Genomic DNA, 19,785 nt, shown 5'->3' on the forward strand with positions numbered 1-19,785 from the left:
TGTTCATCCATGATACCTTATAAAGGAGTCAACTAATAATTTTCATATGATAACACATGTAATTAACTAGCTTATTTATTAGATAATGACCTAATTAAGAAAATTACTGATCCATAATAACTTTTGGAACAGTATTTTGGGAGTTATTGACATGTTTATACCTAAGTGGAAAGGAGAGTACGGTCAAGAAATGTCTAATTATAAAAATAGCAGTAGCCATTATTTTTTAATAACCTAAGTCATTACTTTAAATTATTAATAATTAGATCGTTAACTAATAAATAAACTAGTTATTTATGTATTTTGCTATTTGAAAAATTAAAGTTGACACTCTTATAAGGTATAAGGGATGAACATAAAATATACTTTATGAGTGAAAATTGAAAAAAATATTGATTTTAAAGAAATCAATAAAAAATATATCAATATTACTTTTATTTTTCGACTAATAAGTAGTAACAATAAATTGTTGATTGAAGTAATTTTTTTTTTAAATATTAATGTTAACTCAAGTTTTTCTAATAAAAAGCATCTCATAAAATATTTTACTGGAGAATTGAGAATGATTGATCATTATTTTATATAAAAAATACGTTATTTGAGATCATTTTACTAAAATAATTCTAATATGAAAAATCTGTCCTATAAAACTTTGATGACTCTGTATATAGCGGACAAGTTACGAGAATAGCCTAAGCAGTCTTTGTAATAACGGGTTATGCAAATTAAATGAAAAGAAACTAAAGATTTCAGGTATGCGTGAAGTGCTTTATAATATTATCTGTCAGATAGCATGGGTAGAAGGTTTAGTCATTAAGGGTGTTAAAATGGTGTTTGTATTCTCCTCTTTAACCACGAGCCTGTTAATTAAATTCCCAACGATGCAAAGCGCTGTGTATCTGACAGTGTCTCTTCTTGCTCTTGCAGTGCCAAAACAATTCGGCAAACTAATCGGCTTTAACAATCTACACACGATGATTTTCTTGTGTACACAAGAGAGATAGCTATACGTAGTTGGAAATCTTATTGTTACGACTCTTGGCTAACACGCCCAATGAAAGCATCATCTCTAATTACATGTCTTATACTGCCACTGCAATAAAGAGTTAATGACTGTTCATTGATACGATAGATGAACAATACAATGAATTTTAGGTATAGTTGTTTATCGTCTAACCAAATTTTGTTTCATGTAAACTTAATTAACCAATTCTAATTTATGAAATATTTATTGAATAAATGTCAAAATAATTTACAAAAATATCGTGAAGAAAATTCATAAAAATATCCCAAGCATTTAATTGTTTTAAAAAATTGATTAAAATAAATATTATTACCAATACAGAATTTCTTTTAATGTCCATAAAATTCTTCACTTCAGCAGCCAAGTCTCGAATGAGTATAAGACCATCTTTTCTCTTTACTTTTGCTTCTCTTTCTCGATACTTCTATAAAAATAATAATTAAATTTTTAATAAAAGCAATAAATCGGAAAAAATAAAATAAAAAATGTGTTGAATTATTCTTTTCATTTTAATAGTTTTGTAGTATTTTACTTACTCTTTGTATTTCATGCATGTTTGTAATTTGCCTGCCAAACTCCCAAAGATCAACGCCAAATTTCAGAGCCCAGTTTTTTACTCTAAAAAATAATATATGAAGAGTTTTAATTATTATCTAAATAAAACTTTTGTATCAAAACTAAATCGAAACTTGCATATTTTTAGATTGACTTCTAATTTAAGTCTCTAACCCCTTACATGAAAATATTTTGTAGGTCACAAGAACTACGTACGTGACTTCTATTAATGGGATCACCTTAGTACAATATGTATATGCCGACTACATCTCATGTATCCTTTATCCGTAAAAAAATTGAATACCACAATGTAACATAAAGTTATCAAACTGTGTAGAAACATATCCTTCACACAAAAGTAGACTTTGTATATTATATACGGTGGTCAGTATACTTAATAAAATAGGTTAAATTAGGGTATTAAATAAGAAACTTGCATGTAAAGTATCAAAAGATGATTCATTAAAAACTTTAAAAAGGTTAACAAGGAATTTTACTTCTAGTATTTAAACTATAAATTCCAAGTTATTATACAAGAATTTAGTATATTGCAGATATTATTAAATTTCCAAAATATTATCATAAATATTATATCATTTATGACAGCATTCTAAAACTGTGCAAACACAAATTTTAATTAATTAATGTACATCTACAGAATATAAATTAATTTGTCTTATATATACGAGTATATAATAAAAATTGATCACTTATGGCTAATATAATTTAAAATAAAAAATATGTTTAAAATGTTAATTTAAAACTAAAAATTTATTTTAAATATTAAAAATACTGAAGTCAAAAAACTATAAATATTAGAAAATATCGTACATGTATTTTGGGAACAATATTACCACCACCATCGTTAAACATGTACGTATGTTTTTAAAAATAAATATACGCGATTTTTTTAGTATTTTTTGTGGTCTTTTATGTTAAGTTTTTTATATTAACTTATAAGAATACTCAATAAGTTACAAAAAATATGAATTTAAAAACTATTTGAAAATATTTATGTCATTAAGTCCATATTGCAAACATATTTTCTAATCCATAGATTTCTCTGTAGTTATGATTATCGTATTTTTAAAAAGTAACAACTGCTTCCATAACTATTTTTAAACATTAATTTATAACGATAGTTAAATCAATAAAATATAAATATGTAATATCATCGTAAATTGTGTCTAGACATGTTTCTACATATTAATATATAAAAAAAGCGAATATGCTAATAAAGTATCATATGTATACATATGATTAATGGTTTTACTTATAAATAAAACCATTAATCATAGTTTTTTCTAAAAGCATATAATATTTATTCGTATTCCGTGTACGAATACACAGAGTACGAAAATGTATGTATATGAAATTTATTTAAAAATGCAATATCTACAAATTAGAATCCGTTCTTTTTCTATTTCTTATTTCATTCTTTCCGCTATCGTAGCCCTTAAAAATACTTAATCTGTGGATCGCTCATAAGTTTTTATTTCTGTGGATTTAATAAGTTCAGTGTTCTCATCCTATAGCATGGTTGAATTGCTCGGAAACAAGTTGGACCAGCCGCCGTACGGCCAGAGGCGCTAGCGTCTCTCGCCGCCTTATCGATCGTCCAGCAGTCACCCGGATTTTAGTCGAAAATGACCTCCCTCGGTGGCACCAGTTAAGTGAAAGAAAAATATAAATTTTCCAAAAATGTGGGGTGGATACTCTACTTAATTTGCCCAACAAAATTAAAATGAAGTATTTTTTAAAAGTAATTCACAATTATATTTAGGTACTTGGTAATTAGCATATTAATAAATATGTAGTAGTTAAATTGTACAAATGAGTAAAATAATACAAATTTAACTAACTAGCTGTACAATTCATTAAAAATAAAAATGAAGTTTTTTAATGAGTAAATTTAAACCTCTGTTCTTGAATCCTTTTCTTAAAAAATTGTTATTAACTTATTAAATATTATTTTTATAATATCTACAATTGTAAATTATACTATTGTTTTGATATTTTGTACATTTTTATTTGAATTAATTTTTCATGGTGGTTTAAAACTAATTATGCAATGATATAAAAATTATATTTAATATGGTTCTTCTAAGGAATTCTTTCTAGGTATCATTTAAATTATTCTTTTTGCAAGCTTAAAACCATTTATAATTACACTCAAACCTACTTCACTACTACATTTTGTACTATATTTTTCCAAATATTAATTCAGTAAATTGTTTCTTTAATAAATTCAGGAAATTCATAAGATACCTTTATAACAACAACATATATTTACTAAAGTACAATTTTTAGGAGGTCTTTTTAGATATATACGAGCATCTCAGGAAATGTTTAGCACCTACATTTTTAAAGCTGCACCAAATTTTTAAAATAAATTATTTTGCAAATGAGTGAATTTAAAACATTTTGTGTTTGTAAATTTATTGACAATTTTGTTCTTCTGTTAAAAATCAATTAATTTCGAAAATAAAACTAAGATATTCATATATACGAAAAATGTAGTCACAATAACAAATGCAAACAAAGAATTTCTCATACATAAATGAAATTTTTGTAAAAAAAATATCGAAATATTACAGATACGTGTTCCTAATATTAGGGTAAGGATATAATGTATCCTAATGTTTTGTATATACTAATTATATTATAACCTATCCCAACCCTCAGTATGCGCCTGATTTAAGGTTGAAATACTATTTATCGATAGTTAAACTCGTGATTACTAATTCTCAGTGGCATATTTGGCATAAGGCTCGTGTTTCATTATTAAACGTGCAATGCTGATACAAAAAAGTTTGTTAACCTTTTTTTTTTGCTCGTAATCAACTATAAATGAATAAACAAATCTTCATAGTAGCTTGTCAATTAAAAAATTGTATTTATGCCCTCTTCCATTATTATAATTTTTTTAATTTTTGTAATATACATAAGTATACAAAATTTCAATTCTTTTATGAAAAATCTTTAAAAAAACAACTAACTATTTTCTATTCAATTAATACAATATTTCTATAATATATTTTATATACTATTATTTTAATTTGATAACCAACCGAAACCTTACAAAAGACTATTAGTAGGATAATCATATGAAAACCCTATTTATAAAACTATGTGGTTACTAAAAAATATTTTTATATTTTTATTTTTAAGATGTAATTTAAACATTATTAATATTAAAAAATAAATTTACTAAAAATTATTGAATAACAGTAAGTACATAGTTATTTAGTTAAAGTTATTTCAAAATAGCTTGCACCGATAAAGCCAGCTCGTTCGGCTAAATCAAACGTTAAAAAGTCAGCTAGTTTTCAAATGGACTTACATAGATTAATTTCTGAGCTACGCTAGTTTATTAGTAGAAACGAATTTCAATAACATTTTTTTTTATTTTACTAGAAATTTATTTAAACATTACGTCATTGAGGAAAAGAAGATTCCACATATCATATATATCCACTAAAGATTAAAAGTTGTAACTTTAGTAAAAATACTTTAAAATTTAATTAATTGATTAATTAAAATTAAAGTAATAAAACAAAAATACCGAAAAAATGTGTCAAACAATAATTAAAACATATAGAGAGTAATTACCAAAACTTAACTAAAATTAATATTTTGAACTGGATTCATAAATTTATCGGTAAAATTAAACCAAATATAATAATACGCCGTTTTCATATAGTTGCTTTGAGTGTCTTCAACAGCAACTGTAAACAGGCTGATGGATCATTTACTGACGAAGAGAATTTTTACCCACTGTGAAATTGTTTTGAATATTTAACAGTGGACGAAGAACTTATAACTAGTAACGCTAGAACTTTGGATGTAACGATCACCTATACAATCTTTAAGGAAAATGAGAAAGAAGACGATCCGCATAGATTCCAAAAATTACTGAGCAGTAATTACTAACCAGCACTGGTATACAACATCTAAAAAATATCATACTTATTGTAGAAATACTAAAAGTACTATCCTCTATTGAACGTGCTGAAGAAATATTGGGTTATATTAATAAAATAGAAAATTTTCTTGCTGAAACGTATTCTCAGAAAATTTTAAAAACAAAATTAAATACTTTTATTAAGAAGGTTTTAAATTGAATGTAAAGAACTGAATAATATTATTTTCATTATTAAAATCTCAGCACAGTGGGGTGGTGGCACACTGGGGTCGTGGCATAGTTGGGTCAAGTATAGATAATATCTGACAGTGATTAAAATCACTATCATAAAAAACGCTTTAATGCGATCTGTAGATAGTGTTTAATTTTAAAAAATTAATGAATTATTACAAAAGCTACATGATCTCCTATTTCATTATTTATATTCTGATTACAAGTTTTATGGTTTATAAGTGTAATATATGAATAAATAAAAATATATATATTAATAATATAATATATAAAAGTGTCAGTATTTCCGGAATACTTTCAAAAATTAAGTTGAAAAAGTTCTACTTTCTATATGTATTTTTAAGTTTTGAACCCCCTCTGTATTAAGGTACATGGTCTGATTTAAAAAAAAAGTATGTCGAATGAAAGATGTATATAAATATTATTTCTCATAAAATAATTGTATTGATCCATACATTTTTCATAAAGATATAGCATTTAAAGGCTAAAAATGTAAAATATAAAATCGAGAATTTTAACACAAAAATAGCATACGGTAACCATTTTCACCGTGAAGACAAAATAAAGTCCGATTTTTTTTGTTTTCATAATAAAGTATATTACACAAGCTTTAATTTAAGGTTAAATTATTAATTAAAAGTGTCAGTATTTCCGGAACACTTTAAAAAGTTAAGTTGAAAAAGTTAATTTTTTGTGAAATAGTTGTCACTTTGAATCCCCCTCTGTAGGTAGGTAAAGAGTCAGATTTATAAAAAAAATATACCAAATAATAGTTAAAGACATCAAGCATCTATATAAAAAAAAATTATATTGATTTGTTCATTTTTTAAAAAGTTATAGCAGTTTTAATTTAAAAAAATTTCGAAAATTAGCAATTTTTAAATTTGTAATTTTTTTGGAGGTTTCCCCCCATTTACGGGGAACGAGGGAAATTTGTTCAATTTTTGAGGGTAATGTATTCGCCTAGATACGATTTGTGATCTTTTGACGTATTGTTGAAAGTAATCGGTACGGTGAGAGCTGAAAAAAGTGATAAGACACAAAAAAAAAACACATCATAGTAAAACTATACCTTCTCAGCTTCGCATCGAAGCTAAAAAATAATGATAGTTAAAATGATCATTAATCTATTAATGATGCTTATTAACTAATGAATACCTAAATATAACTTATAATAATTATATAAGCTAGTCATGTTATGTATTGAAAATAATAATAAATAAATAAACTTATTTTATCTCTTTCCAGATTAAGACACACTAGTGAGCTGACCCTTTCAGTAACATTTTAAATGTTTTATATGTTAGTTAAAAAAAAACAAATTTAGTTATTAAATGTGTTCCTCTGATTCTAAGGAATGAAATAAAAGAAATATGAATAATATAACTTATAAGTTTACAAGCAAAATAAATGATGATAAGAAAGGATGGGCAAGTTAATCGAAATAATTAACTCAAGTTAATTTAAGTTAAGTATGAACAATGTTGATAAATATAAGTTAAAAGTTATCAAATTATAAATTTAACTAGCTAAGTTAAAATTTTGTTTTAACTTAACTAGTATACAAAAAATGTATTTCATTTAAAATTAATTATTCGGCAAAAATCTCTTAAAATCATTTTTTATTGGTCGGTGATGCAAAGGAAAGCTAAGAATCGATTTTCAATTGAATAGGAAGAAAATATTAATGATAACAAAACTTTTTTTATTGATTTGTACATTTTGGTATTGGTGGAACTGTTTAATCTTTAAAACCATTTATTTAAAAAAAAATCAGTTAAAAATCACATACATTTTTAAAAAAAATTCAGAAAATTATATTTATTGTTATATAAATATTATATTTGGGATAGGAAAATATTCGATTTTTTTTTAAATTAAACCACGTATAAAAACCATACATTTTTTATGTAATTTTGAATTTAGCTTAATTGTTATTTTAACTAATTAACTGAAAAAAGCTAAGTTTTTTCAATGAAAAATTAAATTAGTTAAAAAGTTTATTAGAAAAATAATTATCTAGTTAAATTGAAATGTTTAAAAAAAGTTAAATTTTTAACTAGTTAATGCCCACTACTAATGATAAATCTTAATTTATCAAAAAATTAGGTTACTCTTACTTGAAATAAACGCATAATCCTATACATTTAACTGGCTAACAAACCAAACATCTAGTTCATCAAAAGTTATAACAACTTTTTATTTGATTTAAGCTATATTTCTATATCATTTTTTTTATTTTTAATTTAATTATAATTATTTATTAAATAATAATAGCTATTTAAGAATGATTTACAAAACAATGTCCTAAAAATTATTAGATCAGTTAATTGTATAAATACTGATCATAAAAATAATAATATAATAAATATAATGCGAAATAAAATTTTTTTAAACAAATTATAAATTTTAAGAACGAGAGTGAGTTATAAATAAATCCTTCTAACCTATTTTTTAAGAATTTAAAGCGATAAAATATTATTCTTTGATCGAAGTTTAAACTTGAAGTAAAATTTGTTTAAGATAGAAATGTTTAATTAAATATATCTGAAATTATAATTAGTTTCAAGTTTTAGATCCAGAAAAATTACGAAAAACATATTTCTATGCTGAACAACATTAGAAAAAGAATAACTTTGTAATTCTGACTCGAAAAAAATCATCTTGCCATCATTAAAATTTTTATTATGTTCTGCAATAAATTAAGTTGTTTTGTTGTAATATAAATCATACTTAAACAGATTAATAAGACATTAGTGTAGCCAATAATGTTATTGAAATATAGGATGATAGTTGGTTTGGTTTCAGCGATAGTAGTGTTTCTATGTCATGGTAATAAAACATAATATAAAATAAGGATAATACAACTATGCTACCACGTCACCTCCACATCTATTACTATACCACTACAACTACTTCTATCCTATACTATCCTACCAACACTAGAGATAAAATTTTATTACGGGTTTTGTAATGGCATCTGTTGCCCCAGAGCGGTTACAGAGTAATATTTCACCGATTCCGTTCATTATACGATGCAAGGGGTGAAGGCAGTAGTATACAAATAAATGCCCTTTTGGAAAACCACCGAGGATCAAATTCAAGATAAAATTAATGGTGCACATTGCACTGACTATAAGCCTTTATACAGTTTTAGTCTTCGCCTGCTTTTCCTTTCATACCTCATATGTTTATTGAGTAGTACCCTCCCCATGAACAATATCATAATATGATATATTATATCTAAAAAGACTTATTACTTAGGACTTAAAATTAAAAAAAAATAATAATTATTTTATCTATATTTTAGCCAGAAGTATTCATTAATCAATAATAGTACTCCTAACATATTAATTAGCAAGAAAAAAAACATTTCTATTCTTTCTCTTTTCCCCTTAAAAATTGTATCAACTTAAATTTTTTAAATGGAAAACATATATGTTTGACTGACTTATAAATAAAAAAATGACCTAACAAGAAAAAAATCCAGATGGCAATTTTAAAACATAACATTATAAAAACATTATTATAACATTGTTATATGGAAATTATTACAACTTTGGAACCATTATATAAAAGAGTTAATAACTTCCTAGGTACTCTTCAATAGTTGATATCAACTAGTTATTTCCTTATTTGTTAGCTAGATATTCTATTTAAAAAAGTAAAGTTGGTACAATATTTCAAAAAAAGAAAAAGAGAGAATAAACCAATATTTTTTGTTTTATTTAAAAGGGGTAGAATACTTGTAATTAACAAAATATAAAAATTATTTTTCACATTATACTTTTAAAGTTATTTCATAAGACATAGTTAACGGATCAGTCGTAGACACAGTGATTTTTTTAACGATATCCACTCGATTAATCTTAAAGTAATGATTATACTTGATATTTTTTAATTACATATATATCTTAATTTAATAGTTATTATTTATATCTTAAAAAATATCCAATAAAATTTGTAAAAATATTAAAAAACAGTGGAATTTATTTATTGTTGGTTCACAATTTTTAAAACTACAACTTGTGAATACAACCAAAAATAATATTACATTAAATCATCAGTATTACGATGGTCAAAATAACTTTCTTAGAAGAAGGTATAAATGATTAAATTAAAAAAAATACATAATAAAATGTTTTACATTCATTTCGGTTTATCTATTTTGTATCCTTAAGCAGTGTCGTATTTATAGAGTGCCCTCCCCCTCCACAAAAAAATGTCATGCGACAATCAAATTTTTACTAAAATTGTAACTTAAAAAGCAACACCACATATCTTACACTTTTGTCAAAATGAGTTAGCCACACTTTTATAAGTAAAATTTTGCGGAGATTCAAATGGTGAACTCAGAGTTTTGATAAAATTAATAGATAGTGCGCTTATCAAATAATAAATTCTCATGACAAGTACTATCAATTATACAAAAAATCGTTTTTTTTCTCTTCTCTAAAATTGTTAAAAAAGAGTGAAGTTGCTTCTTGAGCGACAAAATAATACCTTTAAAAGGATTTGAATTTGTGTTGAATCAATTATGTGCCAAATGTATTGTCTTATATTAATATAATGTTTTAATTAGACACTTGTCTGAATACATTTTTGTCTCTTTAGCCATTATATGATATAAAACCGGCCAAATTAATTTAAAAATTATTTTAAGTATGAAACTATTGACTGTATACTTTAAAATAATTTTTAAAATACCTCATTTAGTTCCCATTCTTTGTTTAAATATTGGATTAATATTATTCGTACATAAAATTAATATACAGGTGTTCAAAAAGTAAGGAAACAAATCAATTGTTACAAACAATGAAAATGGTAGAAACCCGTTTCCTGGCTTACTGAATACCATTCAGAGTGGCCCACCACTCACTGACAACTTAAATAACTTTTGATTCCGTTAATATTTTTAGTTGATTTTTTTTTTAAATAATAGTTATACGTTAGGTCTATAGCTATATCTCAATAATTAATTTTTTTACATTTTATTAAAAATATTAATTATTTTTAAATTTTAAATAAAATGTAAAAAAAAAATCTAAGATAGCTATTTTGTAGAGTAGAATTTAAGAAAAATTTTAGTAAAAAAATATCTTATTAATATTCAGTAGTAAATATTCTGTAGCGTTTTGAAGTTTGTGAAAATTTGAATTTTCATGTACTATTTTACGGTATTAAACATTGAAATACGTATTGAGAAAAGGACAGAAGAAAACGCTATCTTTTCAATATACTTTTGAATGAGAGTGATAAGTAATAATTGCCTTATCTAATTTCTTATCATGGTATTAATGCCAAGTTTGTAATGTATACACATTATCATCATATGTATACACAGTAATCATGAAAAGATAGCGTTTTCTTCTGTCCTTTTCTCAATACGTATTTCAATGTTTAATACCGTAAAATAATACATGAAAATTCAAATTTTCACAAACTTCAAAACGCTACAGAATATTTACTACTGAATATTAATAAGATATTTTTTTACTAAAATTTTTCTTAAATTCTACTCTACAAAATAGCTATCTTAGATTTTTTTTTTACATTTTATTTAAAATTTAAAAATAATTAATATTTTTAATAAAATGTAAAAAAATGAATTATTGAGATATAGCTTTAGACCTAACGTATAACTATTATTTAAAAAAAAAATATTAACTGAATCAAAAGTTATTTAAGTTGTCAGTGAGTGGTGGACCAACCTGTATATTTATATATATTGTTTTTAATGTTCATACATTTTATATAACAAAATAGAATTTGAAATGTTTTTCCATAGTAGCAGAAATATAAATACTTTTGTAAGTAGCATATTCCAACTACTGTCAATAAGTATATTATTTATAACATCATTTTTTAGAATAGGAAATAATTAAGTATTAATTTGTATACATTTTAATTATTAAATTAAGTATTTAATTAATTTTTTGTAATTTCTTATATTTAATATCAAAAATATCTTACCTTTTGTCCTTAATAAAATTAATTAAAAATAACCGTCAAAAATGTAATTTTATAATGCAAAAACGTAATGATAAGAGCAAAATGTCTCTGTTTATCAATTAACCGCGTTGTATCCTTTATAATAAGAATCACATAAATTGATAACAATAATTTACACATCCACTTAATAACCATTGTTTAAACAAACTTATAGCCTAATTAACAAAAATTTTGTTAGCAAAAGAAAAGGTTTTTAGTTAATCGGGGTTAAGAAAGATACCGATTTAGATCAACAGTACGTCAATAAATAACAAATTCTAAATAGATTAAGATATTATGCTAGAAATACTCTTCATTCCTAATAAATGTGGGAATCCCTATAAAATTAAAATTATAGAAATCTGCAAAACTTGTATATTTTTTTACACTTTGACTTTAAATTACTATAACTTTTTATCCTTAACTAAAGTTATTATAATTTTTAATTACTGGTGTCAACTGAGTTTATACTTAATTTTATATGAAATTATATAAAATAGAAATAAGTAACAAAATGTGTGCGTTATAATATAATGGATATATATTTAGAGCATTTAGCTCAACAGTACCTTATCATAATGTGATAAGGTACTGTATAAACGTGTTGAATGTTCTGTAATGTTTAATTGTCGAATGTTAATTTAATCATTGGGACTTCCAAAAATATCGTGGTGAGTAGAACAAAGCATTAGTACATTGTAAATCTGCTGCAAATTATCAGAATTTACTCAGAATCTCTTAAGCAATTGAAATTGTACTACAATCGATTTATATATTTATAATTATATTCTTTTGTCGTAACACAGTAAAAATGATGAATGTAAAAGTGTAAATGTGTAACTATGTGTACGAAGATGAATATGAGGAGGTGGTGCCTGCTGTCTAGGTATTCACGTGCGTGTTGTCGTACAGCAGTCACCGTGCTCGGCTGACACTCCGGGTTAGCTGTGGGTGTCGAAAGGCTGTTGTTATAGGAAGGGAGAATAAGAGTAACACCTAGGTACGAGGTGCAGACGAAGTGCAAGACACAAGTACTTCAGAGAGAGAACGGGGTAGCCGAGTATAAGGTGCAGACGAAGTGCAAGACACAAATACTAGGCGTACCAGGTGAGGAAAGATAACAGAGTACGAGGTGCAGACGAAGTGCAAGACACAAGTACTCTAAAATGTCAAGGAAAAGAGTATATAGGTTAGAAAAAGGAATAAACAAAGACTTTACTTTAAACAGTAAGCCGGACAGCGACAACCGAGTACTGAGACTGATGAATGACACAAGGCACTGGAGTCGACTGACCACGATTGTCAGGTCTATTGGGTTTTTATAATAATTAGAACTATTGCCGATTTGGCAATAAATATTATTTGTTAATTCATCAGTCTCAGGCAGCGGATGTGCTGTCTGTATTTTATTAAAATAATTCTCACGATTATGAAAACGTGACACCATCACACTTTAATTAATAATTATAATAAAAAAAATCATCTATCAATAGTAGGTGTGCTCTACATTTGATTCTTATGAAAGATTTACCATTTATGTATCAATTGATATTGATTATGTATCAATATATCAATTGATATGTATTGAAATATTGGAATATTTCATTTTATGGTATGCCGAGACGTAATTAAAAAGGAGATTGGCGTATAAATCTCCCTAAAACTAAAATATTTAAATGATGAAAAATACAGTTGTTTTTTTTTTTTATGCCCACTTTTACGCCACTGAAGGTATAACTCTTAATTACTAAATATAATTAAATTTTTCTAAATTAATTCGTTTTTATTAATGTATAATTATATTAACTGCAGGTAAGCTATTCATAAAAAAAAAGTTATGAACGCGATTGTTAACGTGAACGAATTAAATTTTTTAGTGAACGTTCCGAAAACTGAATTGTATTATCTTATAACTAAATAGGTTCAATAAATTTAAATGAATACATTTTGGTATACTGAAAAATTAAAAAATGCCCCGGCCGTCAAACCATTCCTGTATGATCACACATCAGGAGGTGGTTTAAAAGTCGTAGTACCATTCAAATTTTTGAAATTATAAATTTCTAGAGATAGTCGAAAAAAGTTTAAATGATCATTGTTTATTTACTCATCAAAATATAACAATATAGTTAAACATATTTATACTAGTGAAGTTAATTTATATCTTTTAATTGAGTTAACAAATATTTTATTGCCTTAAATACATTTTGTCTCACAAAAGTTATGATGTTTTTATTTTATTTTACTACACAATGTTTCAAGAATTCTATTATTTCAAAAAAAAAAAATGTATGTATTTAAAATTATAATATTTAAAAATGTATAAATCATGTCTTAAACACATTCAATTTTTGATAGTAAAAAAATAAAGAACAATGTTTTATACCAAAAATCATTTATTTATTTTATTTAAAAAACTTATTTTTTACAAAGTGATCAGTGTCTAACAACTTCCCCTGATATAGAATAGTATGAGCATATTAAAATTTGTATAAACAAAATATTAAATTTATAAATTTTATTAAAATAATATATTATTAAAAATCATGTTAAAAATAAAATTTATTCCGACAACTAAAAGTTTGATTTAGCAAAACATTTTTTTTAAAACTGATAAGCGTGTATGGTTATCAGTTTTCAAATTAATTTCTGATCCATAGAAAAGTTTGTAATAGTAGTGAATATTTAATTTCTTATTTAAATTACGTATTTTAATAAAATAGATAATATATTTCAATAATTTTTTTCATATGATAATCAAAATATGTGAACACATTTCCATGATGTTTCTTATGAATAATTTAGGTATGGACGTATATAAGATTAAATGTATAATGCAATTATAACATATAACGTAGTGTTGCAATTGCAACACTACGTTTATGTATTATAATGTCATTATAAACAATAAAATGTTATGTACCAAAACGCTGAACTCACACGTGTACTTAGTTTCAAATTAAAATTTCTCTTAGTTTAATAACGACTTCACACTTTTTAAAATATAGTCGCTGGTAAATTTTAAACTTATTCTATTAAATCAATTTTTATTTACGTCTGTCTCCGGGCTACAAAAAAGCTAATGTTTCCATCTTAAAGATTAACTGTATTAACCTATAGGCTATTATAGCCTATAGGTAATGTATTAGAAAATATTTTAGCATAAAAAATTGTATACAAAAATATTCTTAATCTCAATAGTATTAGATCTAAATAAACTTCAGTTATATAATCACAGCTGTTATCATTTCTTAATGCTTATTCTTCGGTGGCAGAATATAGGTTTTGTCTTTTATGATATGATTTTCCCTCATTCCCTTTAAATGAAAAAATAATATCTAATTCGCATAATTTTCATGGATTGGAGGTTCAAGTAATAAAATTCTTCAATTATACAACACTTCCGTGATGTTCAAATTACATGTACTTATTATTTGGACATATTTCGAAGACTATAACGCTCATTGGTGTTGCCAATTAAATTTAATTAAGTGGACGAAATTGACTAAAAATTATTTTTCATTAGTCTGTTATTAAAAAATAGGTCTAAACAAAAACATATATATATACATACATTTTGAAAAATTAATAACAATAATACCCTTACTATCGATATCACCTTACAACATTTAATGTTATATTAAAAGAGTTGCTGACTTGTTAATAATATTTTAAATGAATAAGACTCACTCATTGTGAGGTATATCCTCAGCTTGGGCGCGAACACTACTCAAAACCGTCGGCCTCATAGCCACAATCATTAACAACGCAAAGGCTGTATTGATGGCTACTGAGAACGGCTGCTGAAGAGAAGCACTAAATAACATGGCGGATTATCGGTGACAATGAATAAACACTATAACACAAAACGTTACTCGCACACGATTTGCTAAGAAAAATTTCGTGTAGTCCGGTGGTACTTTAATGGTAACGGCGGCATCGGAGAATACACCGATGGTGATTGTCACACACGTCGTCCTTAAGCGACACGTCGTCGGAAGCGGCGGAGGTGAAGTCGTCCATAGCGTAACACGCTGTACGAGGTTTAGCGTGTGAGTATACGCGTAGTAAAAGTATATTATCTGGCGTGTAGCGGCACCGGCGTAATACGCTGACGCCTGACGCCTGCGCTTATAATAAGCGCTACAGAGAATTTCCTTTTATTGTATTGATTCTGCAGACAGATGGGCGCCCACTTCATGTCGCTTCGATTTGGCCGGGGACAGCGGGTACGACATTTTCCTCTTGGCCCAAATTACGACGCCGGTCGGTGGCATTACACCCCACTATTACTATTTATACCGGTCTCCTTCTATAAGTCGACACTTCCTCCACCGCGTAGCATTGACGACAAACTTAACTCTGGGTAGAAATTCTTATATTATATTAATTGTAAATGTACAGAATGAATAAATTTAAAATGACTAATGATATAAATTATGATCCACTCATTTTTTTTTCACTTGTGAACTAAAATAATTTTTATTCGTTTGATTTTATTAATTTTTTTTAAGAATTTAATATTCATTTTTTGTGTTCTAATTTCAAATTTTCATTTTTCTTTTTGTAAAATATAATAATACAATACAAGCATTTGAACATTAAAAGTAAAGCAATGCTATCAGAATACCTCTTATAATAAATAATGAATTTTTGCCCTAAACTGAGAAGTCTATAATTTGATTTTTTACTTCGCAAAATGTTTACTAAATGCAACAAATTAAATTACCAATTTAATTTAAAATATATGAAACTGTAAAATATTGATGAAAATAATCTATGTAATTACTTAGAACCCTTTAGGGAAATAAAATATTTTTTTATTGGAAATATTATATTCTTTAATATTGTTGAGAGCCTTTTAATTTTAAAGAAATATTATATGATAGAACTTATTTTAAATATAAGCCATTAATTGTCTGCACCTTTTACTTGAATTAAGAGGTGTATGCAGAATTTTTTAATTGGGAGCAAAAACCTTATCAATTCTTCTGTGTATCTTAACGCACAATAATTCAAGTGCATGTTATTTAATTAATAATTTTCTAAAACTAATTTTGTACATTTGTACTTGAATTCATAATAATGATAAGTTAAAAATTAAAAATAATAATTTTCCTTGATAAAAATTAAACAGTATGATTAATTTAAGACATTTATAGATTATTTTATGGGAGAATATGTCAAAGAAAATTTTTTTGTTTTGTAATTTCCACATAATTATTTTTATAAGATTTATCCTCTATATTATTCCTTTATGTTAATTTTTACAATTAATTTAATAAAGTAAAAATAATCCAGTGAGCTCATGAAAAGTTATTTATTTCATTTATCATAGTTGTGTCAAATACCCTGTATGTTTTTACCAAACAGCTTTCATAAACATGACAGCTATTATGGATACTATACAAATAATAATTACACAAATAAAATGAAATTAAATGCAACTACTTCAGCGTTTCGACGTTTACAGTCAGGGCCGACCGAAGAGGACGGTGTCACACTCACTACTTGTCAAAATTTAATTTGTCTTGGTCGGCAATTTTTTAACATAAGAATTAAAAAACCCAGCACAGGGGGGTCGCGGCACAGTGGTGACGTGGCATAGTCGGATCAAGTAAATGATATCTGACAGTGATTAAAATCACTATCAAAAATAAACGCTTCGATGCAAATCTTTAGATAGTGTTAAATTTAAAAAAAATTGGTGTTTTATTCCAAAAGCTACTTGATCTGCTGGTTCCTTATTAATATCCTGATTAAGGTAAAGTATGTCGAATGAAAAAGGGTTTATTAAAAAATATTATTTGTCATAAAAAAATTGTGTGGATCCATAAACTTTTCAATAAGTTATAGCATTATAAAGTTAAATATAATATAAATAATAAAATCGAGAATTTTCACACGAAAAAAGCATTCGGTAGCCATTTTCGCCATGAAGACAAGTCCAGAGGTCAAATTTTTTTTTTTCAAATTAAAGTATATTACATTAGCTTTAATTTAAGATATATATAAAAGTGTCAGACCTTCCGGAACACTTTCAAAAGTTAAGTTGAAAAAGTTCTACTTTCTATATGCATTTTTTATATTTGAAGCCCCCCCATATATAGGGAAATAGTCTGATTTAAAAAAAAAGTATATCCAATGAAAGATGTATATAAATACTACTTCTCATGAAAAAATTGTATTGATCCATACATTTTTTAAAAAGTTATAGCACTTTAAAGTAAAAAATGTAAATTATAAAATCGAAAATTTTCACACAAAAATAGCATTCGGTAGCCGTTTTCACCATGAAGACAAGTCCAGAGGTCAAATTTTTTTTTTTCAAATTAAAGTATATTACATTAGCTTTAATTTAAGATATATATAAAAGTGTCAGACCTTCCGGAACACTTTCAAAAGTTAAGTTGAAAAAGTTCTACTTTCTATATGCATTTTTTATATTTGAAGCCCCCCCATATATAGGGAAATAGTCTGATTTAAAAAAAAAGTATATCCAATGAAAGATGTATATAAATACTACTTCTCATGAAAAAATTGTATTGATCCATACATTTTTTAAAAAGTTATAGCACTTTAAAGTAAAAAATGTAAATTATAAAATCGAAAATTTTCACACAAAAATAGCATTCGGTAGCCGTTTTCACCATGAAGACAAGTCCAGAGGTCAAATTTTTTTTTTTCAAATTAAAGTATATTACATTAGCTTTAATTTAAGATATATATAAAAGTGTCAGACCTTCCGGAACACTTTCAAAAGTTAAGTTGAAAAAGTTCTACTTTCTATATGCATTTTTTATATTTGAAGCCCCCCCATATATAGGGAAATAGTCTGATTTAAAAAAAAAGTATATCCAATGAAAGATGTATATAAATACTACTTCTCATGAAAAAATTGTATTGATCCATACATTTTTTAAAAAGTTATAGCACTTTAAAGTAAAAAATGTAAATTATAAAATCGAAAATTTTCACACAAAAATAGCATTCGGTAGCCGTTTTCACCATGAAGACAAGTCCAGAGGTCAAATTTTTTTTTTTCAAATTAAAGTACATTACATTAGCTTTAATTTAAGATATATATAAAAGTGTCAGACCTTCCGGAACATTTTCAAAAGTTAAGTTGAAAAAGTTAATTTTTTGTGAAAAAGTTGTCATTTTAAATCCCCCCCTGTGGGCAGGTTAAGTGTCAGATTTACAAAAAAAATATACCAAATGATAGGTAAAGACATCAAGCATCTATATAAAAAAAAATTATATTGATATGTTCATTTTTGAAAAAGTTACGGCAGTTTTTAGTAAAAAAAATTGAAAAAATTTCGAAAATTAGCGATTTTTAAATTTGTAATTTTTTTGGAGGTTTCCCCCATTTACGGGGAACGAGGGAAATTTTTTCAATTTTGAAGGGTAATGTCTTCGACTAGATACGATTTGTGATCTTTTGACGTATCTTTGAAAGAAATCCGTTCGGTGAGAGCTGAGAAAAAGTGGTAACAGACAAAAAAAAAAAAAAAAAAAACACATCATAGTAAAACCAATACCTTCTCAGCTTCGCATCGAAGCTAAAAAGTCACACAATATAAAAAAAAATTCATTAGCAAAAATTTAGTTTTCACCATCCCATATTTTTAGGTTCGGGACGGCCTTGCTTATATTCTTTTGTACTTAAAAAACTTACAAAAGTAAAAATAAATAAATAAAAAATTACTATTTTATTATTTTAAGTGACTCATATAGCTAGGTATTATACGAGCGATATAACATCTGAATAAACAGCCCGTCTCTTGAGAATTACTATCATACAAAAATCTATCTTATTTAGCTTGGCAAAACGCCAACATTCTCATTAAGAATTTTCTTTTTGTGAGAAAACTTAAAACAAATGAATAAATCACGAGCCAAATGAATTCTTAAATATTTCAAGTTCCATACACACACCTATTTTCGTAATTTTTTTAAATATTGGAGAGAGATTTAAACCATGTATACCGTTACCATAAATACGTGTGCAATGGCGTAACTAGGGGAGTAGCACCACCTTTCCAATGAAATGATT

At 25.8% G+C, this 19,785-nt stretch overlaps 1 protein-coding gene across 2 annotated transcripts in view; it reads right to left on the bottom strand.

The window, feature by feature from the left end:
* LOC126895823 (voltage-dependent calcium channel subunit alpha-2/delta-3) overlaps nt 1-15,799 on the bottom strand; it is a 32,540-nt gene extending 16,741 nt beyond the window's left edge. For both annotated transcript variants that reach the window (XM_050668072.1, XM_050668071.1), the window contains exons 1-3: nt 15,417-15,799; nt 1,561-1,642; nt 1,338-1,448 (exon numbers count right to left, since the gene is read on the bottom strand). In XM_050668072.1, coding sequence (XP_050524029.1) covers nt 1,338-1,448; nt 1,561-1,642; nt 15,417-15,553 — 330 coding nt within the window. In that variant the 5' untranslated portion in view covers nt 15,554-15,799. The remainder of the gene's footprint in view (nt 1-1,337; nt 1,449-1,560; nt 1,643-15,416) is intronic.
* Nucleotides 15,800-19,785: the final 3,986 nt, after the last annotated feature.

This window comes from Daktulosphaira vitifoliae, unplaced genomic scaffold (assembly GCF_025091365.1).
Source record: "Daktulosphaira vitifoliae isolate Bord-2020 unplaced genomic scaffold, ASM2509136v1 Scaffold_1, whole genome shotgun sequence".
NCBI classification, from domain to species: Eukaryota; Metazoa; Arthropoda; class Insecta; order Hemiptera; family Phylloxeridae; genus Daktulosphaira; species Daktulosphaira vitifoliae.